The sequence below is a fragment of the Amaranthus tricolor genome, chromosome 10, assembly GCF_026212465.1.
Source record: "Amaranthus tricolor cultivar Red isolate AtriRed21 chromosome 10, ASM2621246v1, whole genome shotgun sequence".
NCBI classification, from domain to species: domain Eukaryota; kingdom Viridiplantae; phylum Streptophyta; class Magnoliopsida; order Caryophyllales; family Amaranthaceae; genus Amaranthus; species Amaranthus tricolor.
The window spans coordinates 25,067,673-25,083,697 of record NC_080056.1 but is presented as its reverse complement, the minus strand read 5'-3'; the positions used below and the strand labels follow the sequence as shown (position 1 = coordinate 25,083,697).

The window sequence follows — 16,025 nt, the reverse complement described above, 5'->3', positions numbered from 1 at the left end:
ATAACTCAGCTGGTCATATGTTCAAAAGGAACTTTGTAGTGCTATGCGTTTCTACATTGATGGATGGTAAACTTTTTATTTTATTTTGCTTATTTTTAGTTATAGTTAGCACTTAGTAGTTATGTGCTATATATAGCAATTATATAAATCTAAGTTGTTGGTCATATATGTATAGAATCAGTTACTTGAAACTATACATCATTAGATAGAAACTATAAATAATTATATTAAAAATTAATTGTAAGGTGGAGAGTCAACATCATGGTTTTAAATTTGCTTATTTATATTATATTTTGTTCATTTAAATTTCCTTTCGCTTATTTTTCTTTTGTTTTGCTTATTTTTTTGTCAGGGAAACAAAATGGGAATATCAATTCTGATATTCTCACATTTCTTTCTGATGTTGATAAAATAAAGGACTTGAATTGGTGCAAGTATATCCTTAATTCACTTGTGAAGGCCAAGCTTTTCTGGGAAGGACGTCAAACTCGTTCTTTTCCTGGGTCTTTACTGTTTCTTATGGTATTACTTCGATTTTTGTTTTTTTAATGTAGTATTTTTTACTTATTTGTTGATTTTTAATTTACTATTTTTTGTTATTTGTTTAATTTTAATTTACTAATTTTAATGTAGTCTTTACTAGTATTTTTTACTTGATTGTAGCTTTTATACGTTGATCAGTTTGTCATTGAGGAAGTTAGAGCCAAACGAGAAACTCCAGTTCTCAAAGGTTGGACAACCAATATGTTGTCAAGTCGTGAGAAATTGGAAATTTTTAAGGGGAGGCTTGTAGTTTGTGATAAAAATCAGAAGCTTGTTGGTCCTTCAGGCAGCAAACAACCAAAAATGGTATTTCACTTGTAACCAGTACTTAGTATTTGTATGTCTTTGGCATTGCTTGAAGAATTGAATTGGAACAAATCTTGCTTTTGGGAAAATGATGCAACGTGGTGCTCTTTATAACACATTAATGGACCTCCTAAATCAGTAAAAAAATATTTGCTCATTTGTTAAATGAGCAATTATTTTTTGCTCATTTGATACTCTGTGTGATTTGGCAAAAAATTACACAATTACCTATTTTTTTTTTGTTTTTGTTTTTGTTTGATTTTAGGAACAATCTGATCCAATTCATACAAAAATTGAAGAAATTGAACAAGATCCGAAGAAGGTATTTATATGACTTTTCTGGAAACTTATATTAATTTGCTCATTTTTTGTTTTTGTGCTTTTTTCGTAATTTTTGTTATTTTTTACTTTATTTTTATAGAAATGCCTTATGGAGCCTGCAACAGCATCTACAAATCTAGTCTTGGCATACATGGATTTCACTGAAAAACATGAAACTGCTGTTAAGTATTTTCCAAACAATAAGAAGATTCAAAAGCTGAAGGAAGATGCAATGACTGTTTGTGATGAGCAGAAGATAAGCTCTAAAGCTTTGACTGAACATATTCCTCTCTCATTTAGCTGAGATGAACAGTATTGGCAAGATCCAGCTGTAATTGAAGCTTGGGATAGGTTTCCAAAGATTTCAAGCAATGACAAGGATGTTGAATCTCCAATTAATATTAGGGTTGATCATCTGGTTCGATCAGAACCAATTGATGTTACTAAGATTGCTGCTGAATGTGTTCACGTAGCAAGTGGTATACATGATATTGAAGCTCCATCTGTTATCATACAGCCTACTGAACATGAGTTTAAAAAACTTGGAGAGTCAAGTACGAGATATAGTTTAAGAAGTTCAGTTACCAAAGGATGTGGAACTCCTTCATTTAGCTTAGGAATCTCTTCTCAAGAAATTGATTCTCAAGAGAAGTCCCTGGCATTGCACCTACTGATGAACCTGTAGTTGCTCCTGTCAGTGCACAAGTTGGTGCTTCTAAATCACCTGTTGCTGCTGATGCTGATGCTGAAAATGCTCAAAAAGATCCAATTGCGCTTAAGAGAATAGGAGATGCTGAAAATGAGAGTTGTATTCCAAAGAAGCGTAAAGTGCAACCATCGTTGCAGATAAGATCTCCTTTTATGTCTCGGATTATCAACATATATACACCATTAATAGCAGTTCAAAAAGGTGTTATGGATTCATTTTTTCATGAGGACAAAAATCGTTTGTAAGTATTTATTCAATTTTTTCAGTTCTGGAAATTTTGGCAACTGACTTTATTTTTCTTTCTTATAACAAGTCTAGCTCTATATTCTCACTTTACATATCTACGATTGAAATTATTTTAACTTCCCTAAATCTTATATGAAGTGATGCAGGGTTTTTATGCGAGGGTGAGCCTAATATTCTACTAATGCTATTTCAACTTGAATTGCTAAAAAATCAGAGCAGAATTCATGTTGATATTATTAATGCATGGTCTAATGTTCTGAATTTTAATGAGCAATATAGAGATATCATTCTAGTGGACGTTTCTTTTTCGGTCTTAATGCAGTTGTAAGTTCAACTCGTTCATTTTATTTTGTTTTATTTTGTTCATGTTCACTTTGCTCATTTCATATAATTTTTTTATCTTTGAATGTAGATATTGTTTTGTATTTGCAAAAACTATTATTAGTTCTTTGCTCATTTGTCAAATGAGCAAACTATTCAATGCTCATTTGTCAAATATTCACTTGCTCGTTTGTGAAAAAAATTTCAGTTTCATATTCACTTTGCTCATTTGTTATTTACTCTTTTCATTTATATTCATCTTATTTATGTATTTTTCTTTATGTATTTTTTTAGGATTGCCTTTTTCATTACGAAAGTGATCGTGCTCAAGAAAGGAATAAAATGTTTTGTGAGGTTGTGAAGTTGGAATTCAGCAAAACAATCATCCCAAAGAAAGATATTGAGCTTTTCTTTTTCCCAGTATTGGAAAATGATCATTATTATCTGCTATGTTTTAACACCACCGCAGACTGCGGTACAATTGAGGTTATTGATTATAGTGAAGGTCCTAGAGAAAATAAGAAATGGCTTAAAAATCTGGTATGTCTTCTGCCACTTCTTCTTCATCATCAATATCCTCATTCATGCCTGTCATGTTATTACCAGATTCCTTATTCATGTCTCCTCTCATTATATCACTGGTACCTTAACACACAAACACTCACGCACACAGACACACACACGCACACACATACACAGGCACACACACACACACACACAAACATACACACACACACACACACACAAGCACACATACAACCTGTAATAGCATCTTGTAACAACCCGACTTACTGTTGACTAGGTAAACAGGGTCATCACGGAGTCTATATCCCAAGAAAAACTGAAATCACACTTCTAAAACTTTGAGTAAAGAGACACCAGCTCTCAGCTATATCTCAAAACAAATATCTAACTAAAGCAAAGGATAATCATACAATTCTCTACAAGTCCCATATAACCAACATAGCCAAATCAAATTTACATTTATTCAAAATTCCCAATACAAATCTATAATTCCTAAGTGCTCAGTTCAATTTACATCCTTGGAATCTCTATTCACCTCCGCTAATCCAATATTCCCAACTGGTTCCGATTTGTAGACAAGCTAAAAGTTGGAAACAACAGAAGGTCAGATTAACTGAATGAGAAGTAACAATCCAAAACAACAAACACAATAATTTCCAAATAAGGGTTTAAAAGCAACATCAGTTTCGTAGATCTATGTGCGCACAGGGAGTCTAGTTGAGAGGAACATCCATAGCTCTAAGGCTATGTCACTCTCAGGTGAAGCTAGTCAATATCTCAATGACAATTCGCTTCAAACAGGGAGCAGGGAACCATGTTCCTCAACTCCGTCAATGACCAGCTCGCAAGCCCGATCCATTGACCATATCATAATATCAGCATAAGCATTCACAACAACATTTGTCTCAACAATTTCCAATTCAAAAGAACTTCAATAAAACTGTTTTACACAAAAAGTAGTCTGGCTAGACCCTTTAAGGGACTATTACTACTCACCAAAAAAAAGAATGCTTCAAGAAACGAAGTCTGGTACTCCGCGATCACTAGAAGGGCTCCTCGATAATGTCGCCTCCTGAAGCATAACAAATATAACATCACAACAAAGCATACGATACTACGACTAGGTTCATATAGCTCATTGCATCTCATCCTAAGAATGTATCTCAGTTCCATCTTCTATTCTAATATTTCTAATTTCAAAGATTGCGCAAGTTCTAATTCTAGCCCCAAAATCATAAGAAAATATATAACCTTATATAAAACTAGCTTATATTCTTGTAAAGATCGTACGTCTCCACAATCCTCTTTGCATTTCCAATTCAAACACTTCTATGTTCATCTAGACTCAAAACCAAGAAACTAAACAAGACTAACACACTATCCAAAAGAAAGATTCAGCTAGTCTATCCATTCAACTAATAATTTCCACACGAACCCTAGATACCTTCAATAACAACCAATCAATCAACATTTAACCATTACCATAATTTGAAAGGTTAATATTACATCCAAGAACATTGAACCAATCACAACTAAATCATTCGAATAACCTACTACTAAAATCATAGCTCACACTTAAATCCTCATCATCACATAACTCACTAATCACACATTTCCATGAATTTCCAATTTAATGGCTCATCTACTAACTCATACACATTCCAAGATTCAACAACATTTAGGGTTTAACATATGAATAAAAGATTATACAAGGGAAAGTATATGAATAAGAGTATAATTATTAAGGAAAAACAAGGAAGAAATCAAGAAGAACTACCTTCTGTTTGCAGCAGCAAGAAACGGAAAATATTCAGGTTCAAAGCTTTATTTTCGGCTTGAATTTGATGTTTAATCAACGGGACCAAAACTCACTGATTCCTTGCCCAAATCGGCAGAATTCAAGTCAATGAAGGAAGATTTCGGATGATTCTATACTCTTTATGGTTCGAATTCAAAGGAAAAATGAACAAGAAAAATCAATTAGCCATAATTTACACAAAACAATCAAGAATGTAGAAGTATAGATAATCTACCTTGAAAATCACGAAGGGAAGAAGAAGGACTCACTGATTTCGCACGCAGGTCCTTTGGAGATTAGTGGGAAGAAGAACGGGTCATGCGCTCGCAGCCATTGACGTTTTCTTCAAAGAAATTTAGAGAAATAAGAGTTTAAAGATTCAAAGAGGAATGTCGTGAAGGGAAGGAGATCGACTATTAGTTGAAGAATTTCAGTGTAAATCCGCCATTTTCAAAGGGTATGGCGGCGAGAGGGAAGGAGGAAGGTGATCTTGCTAGTTCATACGAAAGGAAGGGAGGAGAAAATGGTTGCCTGGTTTTCTTTAAGTTCCTCGCGTGAGAAAGAAGAAGGAAGGGTTTGGGTTTTTATTTTTTTTATTTTTATTTTTATTTTTTTTAAAAAAAAAAGGAAAAGAAGAGGAATTAAATTGAAAATATTTTATGTCATGTGTATTTAAAATCATTCTCGCACTGATAATTCTCTTAAACTTACTCGTCTTGAAATATTAATTTCCCAAATGTTACACATCTGGATTCAGATTCTTATTTAATTTATTTGTTCATTTTCAGAAAAGTGCATTTTCATATTTCATGAATGGTGAAGGAAGTATGCAAAGTGTTGCTTTGTCAAAACAGATCAAGTCTATGAAGTCTGTTGTGGTTGATTTACCTTAGAAGTCTTCAGATGATCATCATTTGCATTGCGGTGTTGCAATGATGAGGCATATGGAAACATATATGGGCTTGCAAAAGTGGAATTTAGGTTTAGAGAAAAATAATGTAAGTCTTTGACATTTCATGCTTGTTGTTGCAACTTATAGTCTTTCACCTTTCATGCTTGTTGTGGCAACTTATAGTCTTTCACTTTAAATTCTTGCTTCATTTTTTCTCTTTACAGGACATAATCATTGAAAAACTTCGTTTGAAGTATACCCTCTCAATTATTTCAAGTGAAGTAAATATTATTAAACCTGTTAAACAAGTTGTCCGAAAAAAAAAGGCTGAGCAAGCAAGTGATGCTGAAGAAAGCTAGGGGCAGCAATCCAAGAGCAATTAACAATAGAAGTGTTACTTTTATGATGTTCTTAATAGGACAAATGTGATAAATGTTCTTAGTTGATCAAATGTTTTTATGATGTTGTTAGGATTTTCTAAGTATAACTTTTGCTATGTCAATGTACTGGATATTATTTTCTATCTTATTAACTAAGTTGTTGGTCATTTGTTAAATTGCTAATTAACTATTTGCTCATTTGACAAATAAGCAACTAACTATTTGCTCATTTGACAAATGAGCAACTAACTCTTAACTGACAAAAAAAAAATAATTGTCATCAGCTACTGAAATCAAATTATGAAATTAGAATTTTCCTTAGCTACTGAAATAATTCAATCAATTAGCATAATTGTTTATGTTGACTCAATTAGGAACGGGAATAGCAACAAGAGGGGGGGGGTGAATTGTTGTTGTTACTAGTTCAAGCGTTTTTGCCCTGTTTTTGCGGAATTGAATAAAATAAATAAAGCTTAAACTTAGAGCAAAATAAATGAAAGAGACAACAAGATTTTTACGTGGAAGCCTTCTAGGCCTAATTAGAAGGAAAAATCACGACCCCTCGGGATTTCTAAATTCTCCACTATGTTAAAGGCAATTAGTTACAATTACAATAAACACCTTGCTTCACTCGAAGCGCATCAATTAGGCCAACTTCTCTCTCAAATTGCTTCACTCAAAGCAACAAACTTAGCTTCACTAAAAGCTAAACTCTTCACTAGCTTCACTCAAAGCTATCTATTCCCCCTTAGACTCACCCGAGTCTAATTACAAATACTCTCAAAAACCCTTACAAAAAGGATAAAATTCTCTAAAATAAAATCAAGGAGTTGCTCAAGAAAATTTATAAAATTAATGGGCAATTTTAAAAGCAAAATATTTCTTGTAAAATTTCCAAAAATAATCGCTTGAAAAGAACAAAGCTCATACGTTGGATGTGTGAAGGAACAGCCGAATCGGACTCTTATTTATAGAACAAAATTCTTAATAAAATGGAATATTCCAACCATTATTCTCCTAATAAAAAGGAGAATAATGTGGATCTATAATCTAAATTAACCTCCGGTTATTCTTAGAAAATAGGCATTAGACTTGACCAATTTAAGTGTACGGTTATTCTAACAATAATTGTTGTTCCCATTTACTAATAATAGCTTATGTTCCCTTAAGCAGCAGTTCCCTTGTACTAAATTTAGCTGCAGTCCCTGTTTCCAATTATAACTGCTGGAACTTTAGACTAAAATTAGACACAGTTGAGCTTTCCAATAATAGGGATGGTTGCTTATTACTAATAATAGGGATGGTAACCTCTTTTCTAATATTAAGACAGGTTCTTAAAAATAATAATAGCTAAGACTTTTTCAACAGCAGCTGTTCCTATATTTAGCAAATCCAATATTCACTAAATAGAGATCCTAAAAGAAATTTAATTAAAACGTTAGTTACTATTAGAAAAAGCTTTGCCAATTAACTTTAATAAATTACAATTGCAACAAATTAACTTTATTTAATACATTAACTAAAAATAATAATTAAAAATTAATAACCAGAATTTCTAGTTAACGTAGACTAACTTCAGCTTAGGAACAGTACGCTGTCTCTGAACTTCAGTTTTGCTAGAACATCCAACTTGGGAACAGTAGATCTGTTGTCTCCATTTTACATCCCAAGCGATATATTCTCCTAACATCCTTTGAATCCTTTCGACATGTATGTTTCCATAAACCAAGTCATAAGTGCTATCCACGATCATAATCAAGATCGGATATCAACCTGCACACAATCTCTAAAGATATTTTTGTTTAAATAAAGTGTAGTCATCATCAAAACTCAAGAGGTCCAACAGTTTACTTATTTCACAAATTAGCATTGAGTTATAAGCTCATTTGGAAAATGAGCAAATAATTGATTGATCATTTTTCAAATGAGCTTATAACTCAATGCTCATTTGTGAATAAGCAAACAATTTTTTGCTTTTTTGTCAAATGAGCAAATAATTGAATGCTCATTTCTGAAATGAGCTAATAAGTCAATGCTCATTTGTGAAATAAGCAAACAATTATACTAAGTTCATTTAAAAAGAAAGTTATTAAGTTAAGCTATAGTTATAACATAAAAATGAATTGTGATTTTTATGAATTACCAATTAGTTTGGTATGTGGTATCAAAGGATACCATATCACCAAATAAAGCGTAACTCTTTTTACAAAGGGGTTCAGCCCATAATGCTCTATAATGAGTAAACAATTGTTCATTTGCCAAACAGTATATAATTGTTCATTTGCCAAATGGTTGTTGATTTAATGTATTATTAAAAGGAATGTTTACTCATTTGACAAATGAGCATTAACTATTTGCTCATTTCAACAAAATTAAAAACACAAAATGCTAAATCTTATATTTATATAAAAATATTAACTTTTATATTTGTAAAAAAGTATCATTATACTTTGTTTGGACAATTTCTAATATCATGATTACTCAATTTACCACAACCTCTACATAATCTCTTCTCTTTCTGGTTTTGTTCTACAACCTTTTCTTTTTCTCCCTTCAGCCTTTTTGCACTTCTACCTCTTGGTTCAACATTTGGCACATCAATCTCAGCCCCTTTCTCTTTTGAAGTTTCTTCATTTGATACTTGAACTCCTTTGAAATTTTTGGAGGTTTGACAATTATTTCAGTTGGCACCCTAGCTCCAATCAATAGCTCAATGTTTCTTGTCCTTTGTTGTTTGCACTTCCTGTTGTTTCATTATTACTTGCAATCCTCTTAGCCTTCAAATCCTTTCTTATTCCTTGAAGATTTATCACAAGAACTTGAATATCTTCATCATTGCTTTCTGCCAAACTTACACAAGTGTGTATCTCTGACCACAAATCATTTAACAATTTTTTTTTGTCAATTAAATTAGCACATTGCTCCAACAGGTTTCCACCCAAGTCAAGAATTGGTTTTTTCAGTGCCATAGTAGTGATTGATATAATTATTTTAACTATATATATATATATATATATATATATATATATATATATATATATATATATATATATATATGTATTCATACATAAGTGAAATCTGGATTATCTGAAAATATTTTATGATTCAAATTTGAAACTACCCTTATAGGATCGGATCGTAAAATCGTGTTAAGATCATACCACTTAAATTCTTGAGCTAAGTAGGATCACACGATTCTACCACTTTAAGATTTTACCCATAATTCAAATACGTCACCTATTTTTAAATTATAGAATCGTAAAATCATAAATAAAAATCACAATTCTAAGAATTATATATTCAACTCAATTTCTCTTTTTAAACTAAATTTCATTTAGGCCGTCGCTGGGCGGCCTACGTGCCAGACCTACCAACATCCATCATGGTGACGCACAAGGATTCCATAGAGATACAGATGGATGGGATTCCTTTTGATTTTCGAAACATCATATTTTGTCGTTGCCTCCTATTATTACTTTTCGGCTACGCATGCTTCTACTTCAACTATCTTCTGATTAATTATGAAGCTGTCCTTTGAAAGTTGCCACACGAAGGTCATTCGAAGGGACTCTATTTTATGGAAACATCAAACATCTTTCTGTTTTTCTTTGGGTATTACTAAATATCGTCACCTTTTTTATTTTATCGCCACTCTATATATATTGAATTTTTAAGATTGCCCCTGCATAATTTTTGAACTCAAAAACTGTAACATCTTTCTAAAACTCTCTAAAAACACTATATTAACTTAAACAAGCTAAAAGTGTACATCGAATAACAATGGCGAACCAAAACAAGCATGATAACAATTCGGTAAGTAATTAATCGTTTCAAAATTTTTCCAAAATCAAAACAAAAATTTTCTAGAACCTCCTCCAGTCGCACAAAATGTGCGACCAGACCTAGGGAGAGTCGCACAAAAAGTGCGACTGGACCTAGGATGAGTCGCACAAAAAGTGCAACTCGATCTAGGTCTAATCGCACTTTTTGTGCGACTCAGCCTAGGTCCAGTTGCACTTTTTTTGCGAGTGGGGGGGTTCTGGAAATTTTTTTTTTAATTTTTTTTGTTTGAAAAATTATTTCTTTTTATTTATTATAATTATTTTTTAAGTTATTATTATTTATTAAATATTATAGTAAATTATTTTTTTTATATATTTATATATATTTTTGTGTTTACTTAAATTATTTATTTATGTTATTTTAATTTATTTTATTTTATATATTTATTTTATTTAGTAAAATTTTTTATTTCATATTTTTGTATTGATATTGTTAATATATTGAAATTTGAATTATTAAACTAATTGATATTGTTAATATATTAAATAGTTTAATCTTTAATTTATTAAGAATAAATTTATATTTGCAGGACTTTGAAAACTTAGGGGATAATGTAGATTACTCTGATAGATTTGTTATCGATAGGGAATTTGATTCTGTAGATGATTTATATGCTTGGGCTGATGAAATTGGTTTTCAATTTACACGTGCTTCATATAAACAAAAGGAAGGACGTTCTATAGTGAGTTTGTACTTAAGATGTCACCGTTATGTTTATATAAGGGGTGATTTGCATAACTTAGACAATGCTGCCCGACCTGGTTCTAAAGTAGGGCTTGTGGGTGTAAACTTATGATTTTAGAAAGTAGTCGTAAACCAAGGGAAAGACCTTGGACGCTAAGAGTGTTTCCTGGTGAAAAAGGAAGACATAACCACTCATTCTTGGTGTACAGAGATGGTCAAATAAGAGTAAATATGATGATTGTCGATATTAGGCAGCACATACGAAATCTTAGTGCAACTGGCATGCAACCAGCATTTATAATGACTTCAATTAGAAGAAATTTTCCTGGTTTTTTTGCTAGTATGAATCAAATTTATAATGTAAGACAGTCAATAAGGAGAGAAGAGATGGATGGTAGGACTCCTCTTCAACACTGTCTTTATATGGCCATAGAGCATAATTATGTAGTTTGGACAGACATGGATAGTGAGGGGCAGTTGAGTAGATTATTGATTGCAAATCCTACATCTATGCAGATGATACGTTCGTGGCCCCATGTTGTGTTGATAGACACAACGTTCAAAACTAATAAGCAAAAGTTGCCCCTTTGCGAAATAATTGGAATGACGCCAACCAATCACAACTTCTTGGTTGTGTTCTGTTCGATGCGAGATGAGGCGGCTGTGTATTATTCTTGGGTGTTGGAGAGGTTGAGGGATATTTATGGCAGAGTTCAGACGCCTAACGTAATCGTAACAGATCGAGAAGAGGGTTTGTCCGCAGCTATTCGTGTTGTCTTTCCAGGTAAACAGGTTTTAATGATTAATTATTGTCGATATATATATATATATATATATATATATATATATATATATATATATATATATATATATATATATATATATATATATATATATATATATATATATATATATATATATATATATATATATATATATATCAACATGTGTCAAGTGACAAGATCCTGGAAGGGAAAAGGCGATTGCGTGTGCATCAAAGACTTCAGAACTGCCAAACATCTCATCACAAACGGTCACCTGCTGAACCACCCCACCTCCTTTCCCTGACCTCAACTCCGGCAAACGTCTTCTGGCCTCAGGCGAGTTCCATCTTTGACGGGGAACAAAAAGGGAGGACCTTATCTGACCAGAGAACAGGGGAGAGAAAAGGGGAATAATTTCCCTGAATCGGGACTTCGAAGACGAACCGTCGCACCTTAATCAACCGTCTCTCTGAATTATCCACAACATCTCAGGCATCAAAGTGTTTGTGTTGGTGGCAATTGAGGATTATCCCACCCCCCTTGGGAGTGTGGACCACGAGAGCCCCAACAATCATTTGATGCTGAAAATCGGAGCTTCTCTCTGTTTGTGGACTACATTCCCCTGAATTTTACAAAAAATGCCTTAAGGAAAATCTTTGAAAAAGAAGGGAGGGTAAATGATGTTTTCATATCAAAGAAAGCAAGAAAATTCAAGAGGGAAGCTTTCGGGTTCGTCAGATTCTCTAATCTCCAGGATGCCAGGAACGCCATTCAAAATTTGGATGGTTTCAAAGTGAATGGAAGGACATGGAGTGTATCCATGTCTAAATACAATAAGGGTGGAGCCTCTTTCAAAAGTTTGATGTCTCTTGCTGAGGAAAAGGCTTCTAGGTTCAGAAAAATCACAAAACCTTCCCTCAGAGACCATAGGAAGTACGCTAATGTGCTCATGGGCAAGCAGCAGGTGGTATCAAAGGAGGATGAGGGAAACAAGACCATCCCAATCAGTTTCACGCTGGAAGCTGATGAAAATATGGAGATTGTGAAGATGCTGGATCAAGCTATCATCGCTGAGAATACGGAAATCATAAACATCACAAAGGCTGCAAAGGAAGTCGCTGCATTCTCAAAATATGTCAAGGGTATGTATTCACCATCCCCTACCAGAATTTTGATTGTGTTTGAATGCAAGAATGAGGCTTCAAATGCTGTTTCTGAGGAGAGTGCCTTGTGGAATGTTTTTGACGATATTAGACCTTGGTCAGAAGGGGAATTATTCGATGATAGACTAGTATGGATAGAATGCTATGGTATCCACCCTAAATGCTGGTCTACTGATAATGTGAGAAAGATTGGGGAGAAATGGAGACCTGTTTTGTGCATTGAAAATAGAATTGAAAGTCTTTGTAGCCTTACCTACGCCCATATGCTAGTTAGAACCAAAGCCCAGAATAAGATTGAAGCCCGTATTAGGATCCTCTTTGAACATGGCAGTTGTGATGTATGGGTGAAGGAATGCTGTTTGAGCTATGGAAAACAGAACCGAACACTGGAATCCAATGAAATGCAGAACAGAGAGCAGAACAGCATGTTTGGGCCCTCGTATACAAATAAAATCTCTGTTGATGTAGATGTTATACCTGAACATAAGAGAAGTAAGCGAGATTTTGGGTCTGAGGGGGCTGAGGAGGCCGAGGAAGACAACAACAAATCAGAAAGCACAGATGTATTCGAACCCTTACTGACAGAAATGCTCAATAGGCCTGAAGAAATAGATGAATGTGTGTGGTATGATCCCGTTATTGTGAATGAAACATCTGGTTGGATTATGACTATGCCTGATAATGAGCCCAGACCTCACCCTCTTCATTCCGAAGAGGCTGTGCAACTGAGTGTAGATGCCCCAGATTCTAGTTACCAGCTGAAAAACACAAGAGGTAGACCAAGGAAGAGGAACAAATAGCAGTGTGTCTTTCTTGAGTCTTCTTCTTTGTCAATGAGCTGTATGGAAGCCCAAAACACCTGGAATACAGCTAAACTTTTGGGTATCTCAACAACAGATGAAAGAGCAATTATTTGTGGTCATAGGAAGTCAAAGAGATTACTGATTATGGACGGAAAATCTGAATGACAGGTTGGAAATCCTGGATGGAAATCTATGTGACATGGTGTTTTAGTGATTTAGTATATTGATGAACTTCCTTTGTTGGAATATACGGGGCCTTGGGAAAGGTGAGAAAAATATATCCATTAGAAAACTAGTAGAAAAGAACAACGTAACCTTTATGGGATTAGTGGAAACAAAACATAAAAAAACAATAAAAAGTAGAATGAAGAGAATGTAGGGTAATGATGACTATGATATATGTGAAGTCTATGCTAATGAGATGAATGGAGGTGGATTGATTGTAACATGGGACAAAAAAAAGTTTAGTGTCTCTCATAAACATTCGGGGAGTAGATGGATCCTACTAGAAGGGTGTATCAACAGTTACAATTTTGAGTGTTGCGTGGGAGTAATCTATGGGTATAACAATAGAGTAGAAAGACACGAATTATTTGAGGAGATCAAACATAGGGTAATGGCTATGAACAAACCTATACTTCTGATGGGAGATTTCAATGTCATATTACACCCTGGTGAAAGAATTGGAACGTTTCGATGCGACAGAAGCATGAGAGAATTCTCGGAATGGATAGTAGACCTGGGATTGATTGATATACCTGTACATGGAGTGAAATTCACTTGGAGGAGAAATGAATCAAGAAGTAGGATAGATAGAGGTCTGTGCTGTAATACGTGGCTTAGGAAGTTCCCAAATTTGAATATGTCAGGGCTTAAAAGAAGTTCCTCTAATCACAATCCATTACTCCTGACGCTGGAAGCTAGAAAAAACTGGGGTCCGAAACCCTTTAGATGCTACGACGCTTGGTTCCTGAATCCTAATTTTAAACAATTCCTTATCAATGAATGGCGAAACATCCCGAATGAATCCCTGCAGAACAAGTTGAAAATCCTAAAGGCCCCCCTGAAAACATGGAGAAAGGAAAATTTTGATCTCATGGATAATAAAATCTCCGAGCTCGAATCAGTTATACACGGTCTCGAAAGAACGAGCGATGATAGGGATCTCAATGACATGGAGCTGGCCAGGTTGAATGCGACAAATAGCCTCCTTCACCAATGGCTCATAAGAAGAGAGAGTATGGAGGCAAAGAGCAACATCATACGGCTTCAAAATGAAAGATCACAATACAAAATTCTTCCATGCCTCGACACTCTTCAAAAAAAAGAAAAACGAGATCATCCAGACAAACATCAATGGCAGAAGCATATAGGGAGTATCAAACCTCAAATCTGAAGTCAGAAACTTCTTTGTACAGAGCTTTACTCAGGAACATGTCCCAGCTTTCGATTTTTCTCTAGAAATTAACCCGAAAATAACGGAGGCACAATCACTATTCCTGGAAAAAAAAAACCCTTCAAGAGAGGAAGTAAAGCAGACTGTATGGGTATGTGGCATCGACAATGCCTCGGGTTTCGATGGGTATAATTTCAAGTTCATCAGGGAAATGTGGGATGTTATTAAGGATGAGATTTATGATTCCGTCATGGATTTCTTTATTGTCGGTTGTTCAGCAAGACACTTGAACGTCACGTGGGTTACATTAATATCGAAGGTTGAAAACCCTACATCCATTCAACAATACAGACCGATTAGCATGGTTGGCGCCCTCTATAAAATTATCTCCAAGATCCTCTCCTCCCGACTCAAAGAAGTTATTACTCCACTGATTGATGAATCCCAAAGCGCCTTCGTTATGAACAGACAAATCCTAGATGGTGTGTTGATTGCTAATGAATCTATAAGATGGTTGAAAAAAAGGAAAATCCCCGGAACTCTAATAAAACAAGACTTCCAAAAGGCATATGATTCAATCAACTGGTCCTTCTTGAAACAAGTCATGGAAAAGCTACGCTTTGGTAGGAAATGGATAAGGTGGATAATGGACTGTGTTAGCACAGCATCGATGTCAATCCTTCTTAACGGCTCACCCCTAAAACCTTTCAAGATGGAAAAGGGTCTGAGACAAGGTGATCCCCTATCACCATATCTTTTTCTACTTGTCAGTGAAGCCCTGGTGTGCCTCCTAAGAAAGGCAGAGGAAAGGAACCTGATCAAGGCTGTTTATATAGGAAAGGCAAAGGTAAGTCTAAAACACCTACAATTTGCTGATGATATACTGATCTTTGCGCCTAGAAACTCCATGTGCATTACGAATTATTTCAGAATCCTCGATGTCTTTGCTATGATGTCTGGTTTGAGCCTGAACTATAGCAAGTCCTGCTTCATATCTTGGAACTCGACAGATCATGTTTGGGTAAAGGAAACTGCGAAGAACACGGGGTGCCTCCACTCAACTTGCCCGTTTACTTATCTGGGATTTCCCCTTGGAGACCATATGAATAGATGCTCAGCTTGGAAGCCGGTGGTGGAAAAAATACAACATCGATTAGCATTATGGAAAACAAAAATCCTATCTAGAGCTGGGAGACTCACCTTCGTCAAAAGCGTTCTCAATAGCCTACCCGTGTATTATATGAGTATGTTCAAAATGCCGAAAGCCATTGCTTTGAAAATAGTTAAAATACAAAGAAGGTTTTTCTGGGGAGGTGCAAATGAATCCAGCT

The 16,025-nt window shown here is 34.6% G+C and overlaps 1 protein-coding gene across 1 annotated transcript; it reads right to left on the bottom strand.

Annotated features, from left to right (window-relative positions):
• Positions 1-7,985: 7,985 nt before the first annotated feature.
• LOC130825002 (uncharacterized) lies at positions 7,986-9,010 on the bottom strand. Its single transcript, XM_057690027.1, has 3 exons — positions 8,803-9,010; positions 8,491-8,690; positions 7,986-8,105 (listed from the first exon to the last, which is right to left on the bottom strand). The coding sequence occupies exons 1-3, from the start codon at positions 9,008-9,010 to the stop codon at positions 7,986-7,988; spliced, it is 528 nt and encodes a 175-aa protein (XP_057546010.1).
• Between the last annotated feature and the right edge of the window lie 7,015 nt (positions 9,011-16,025).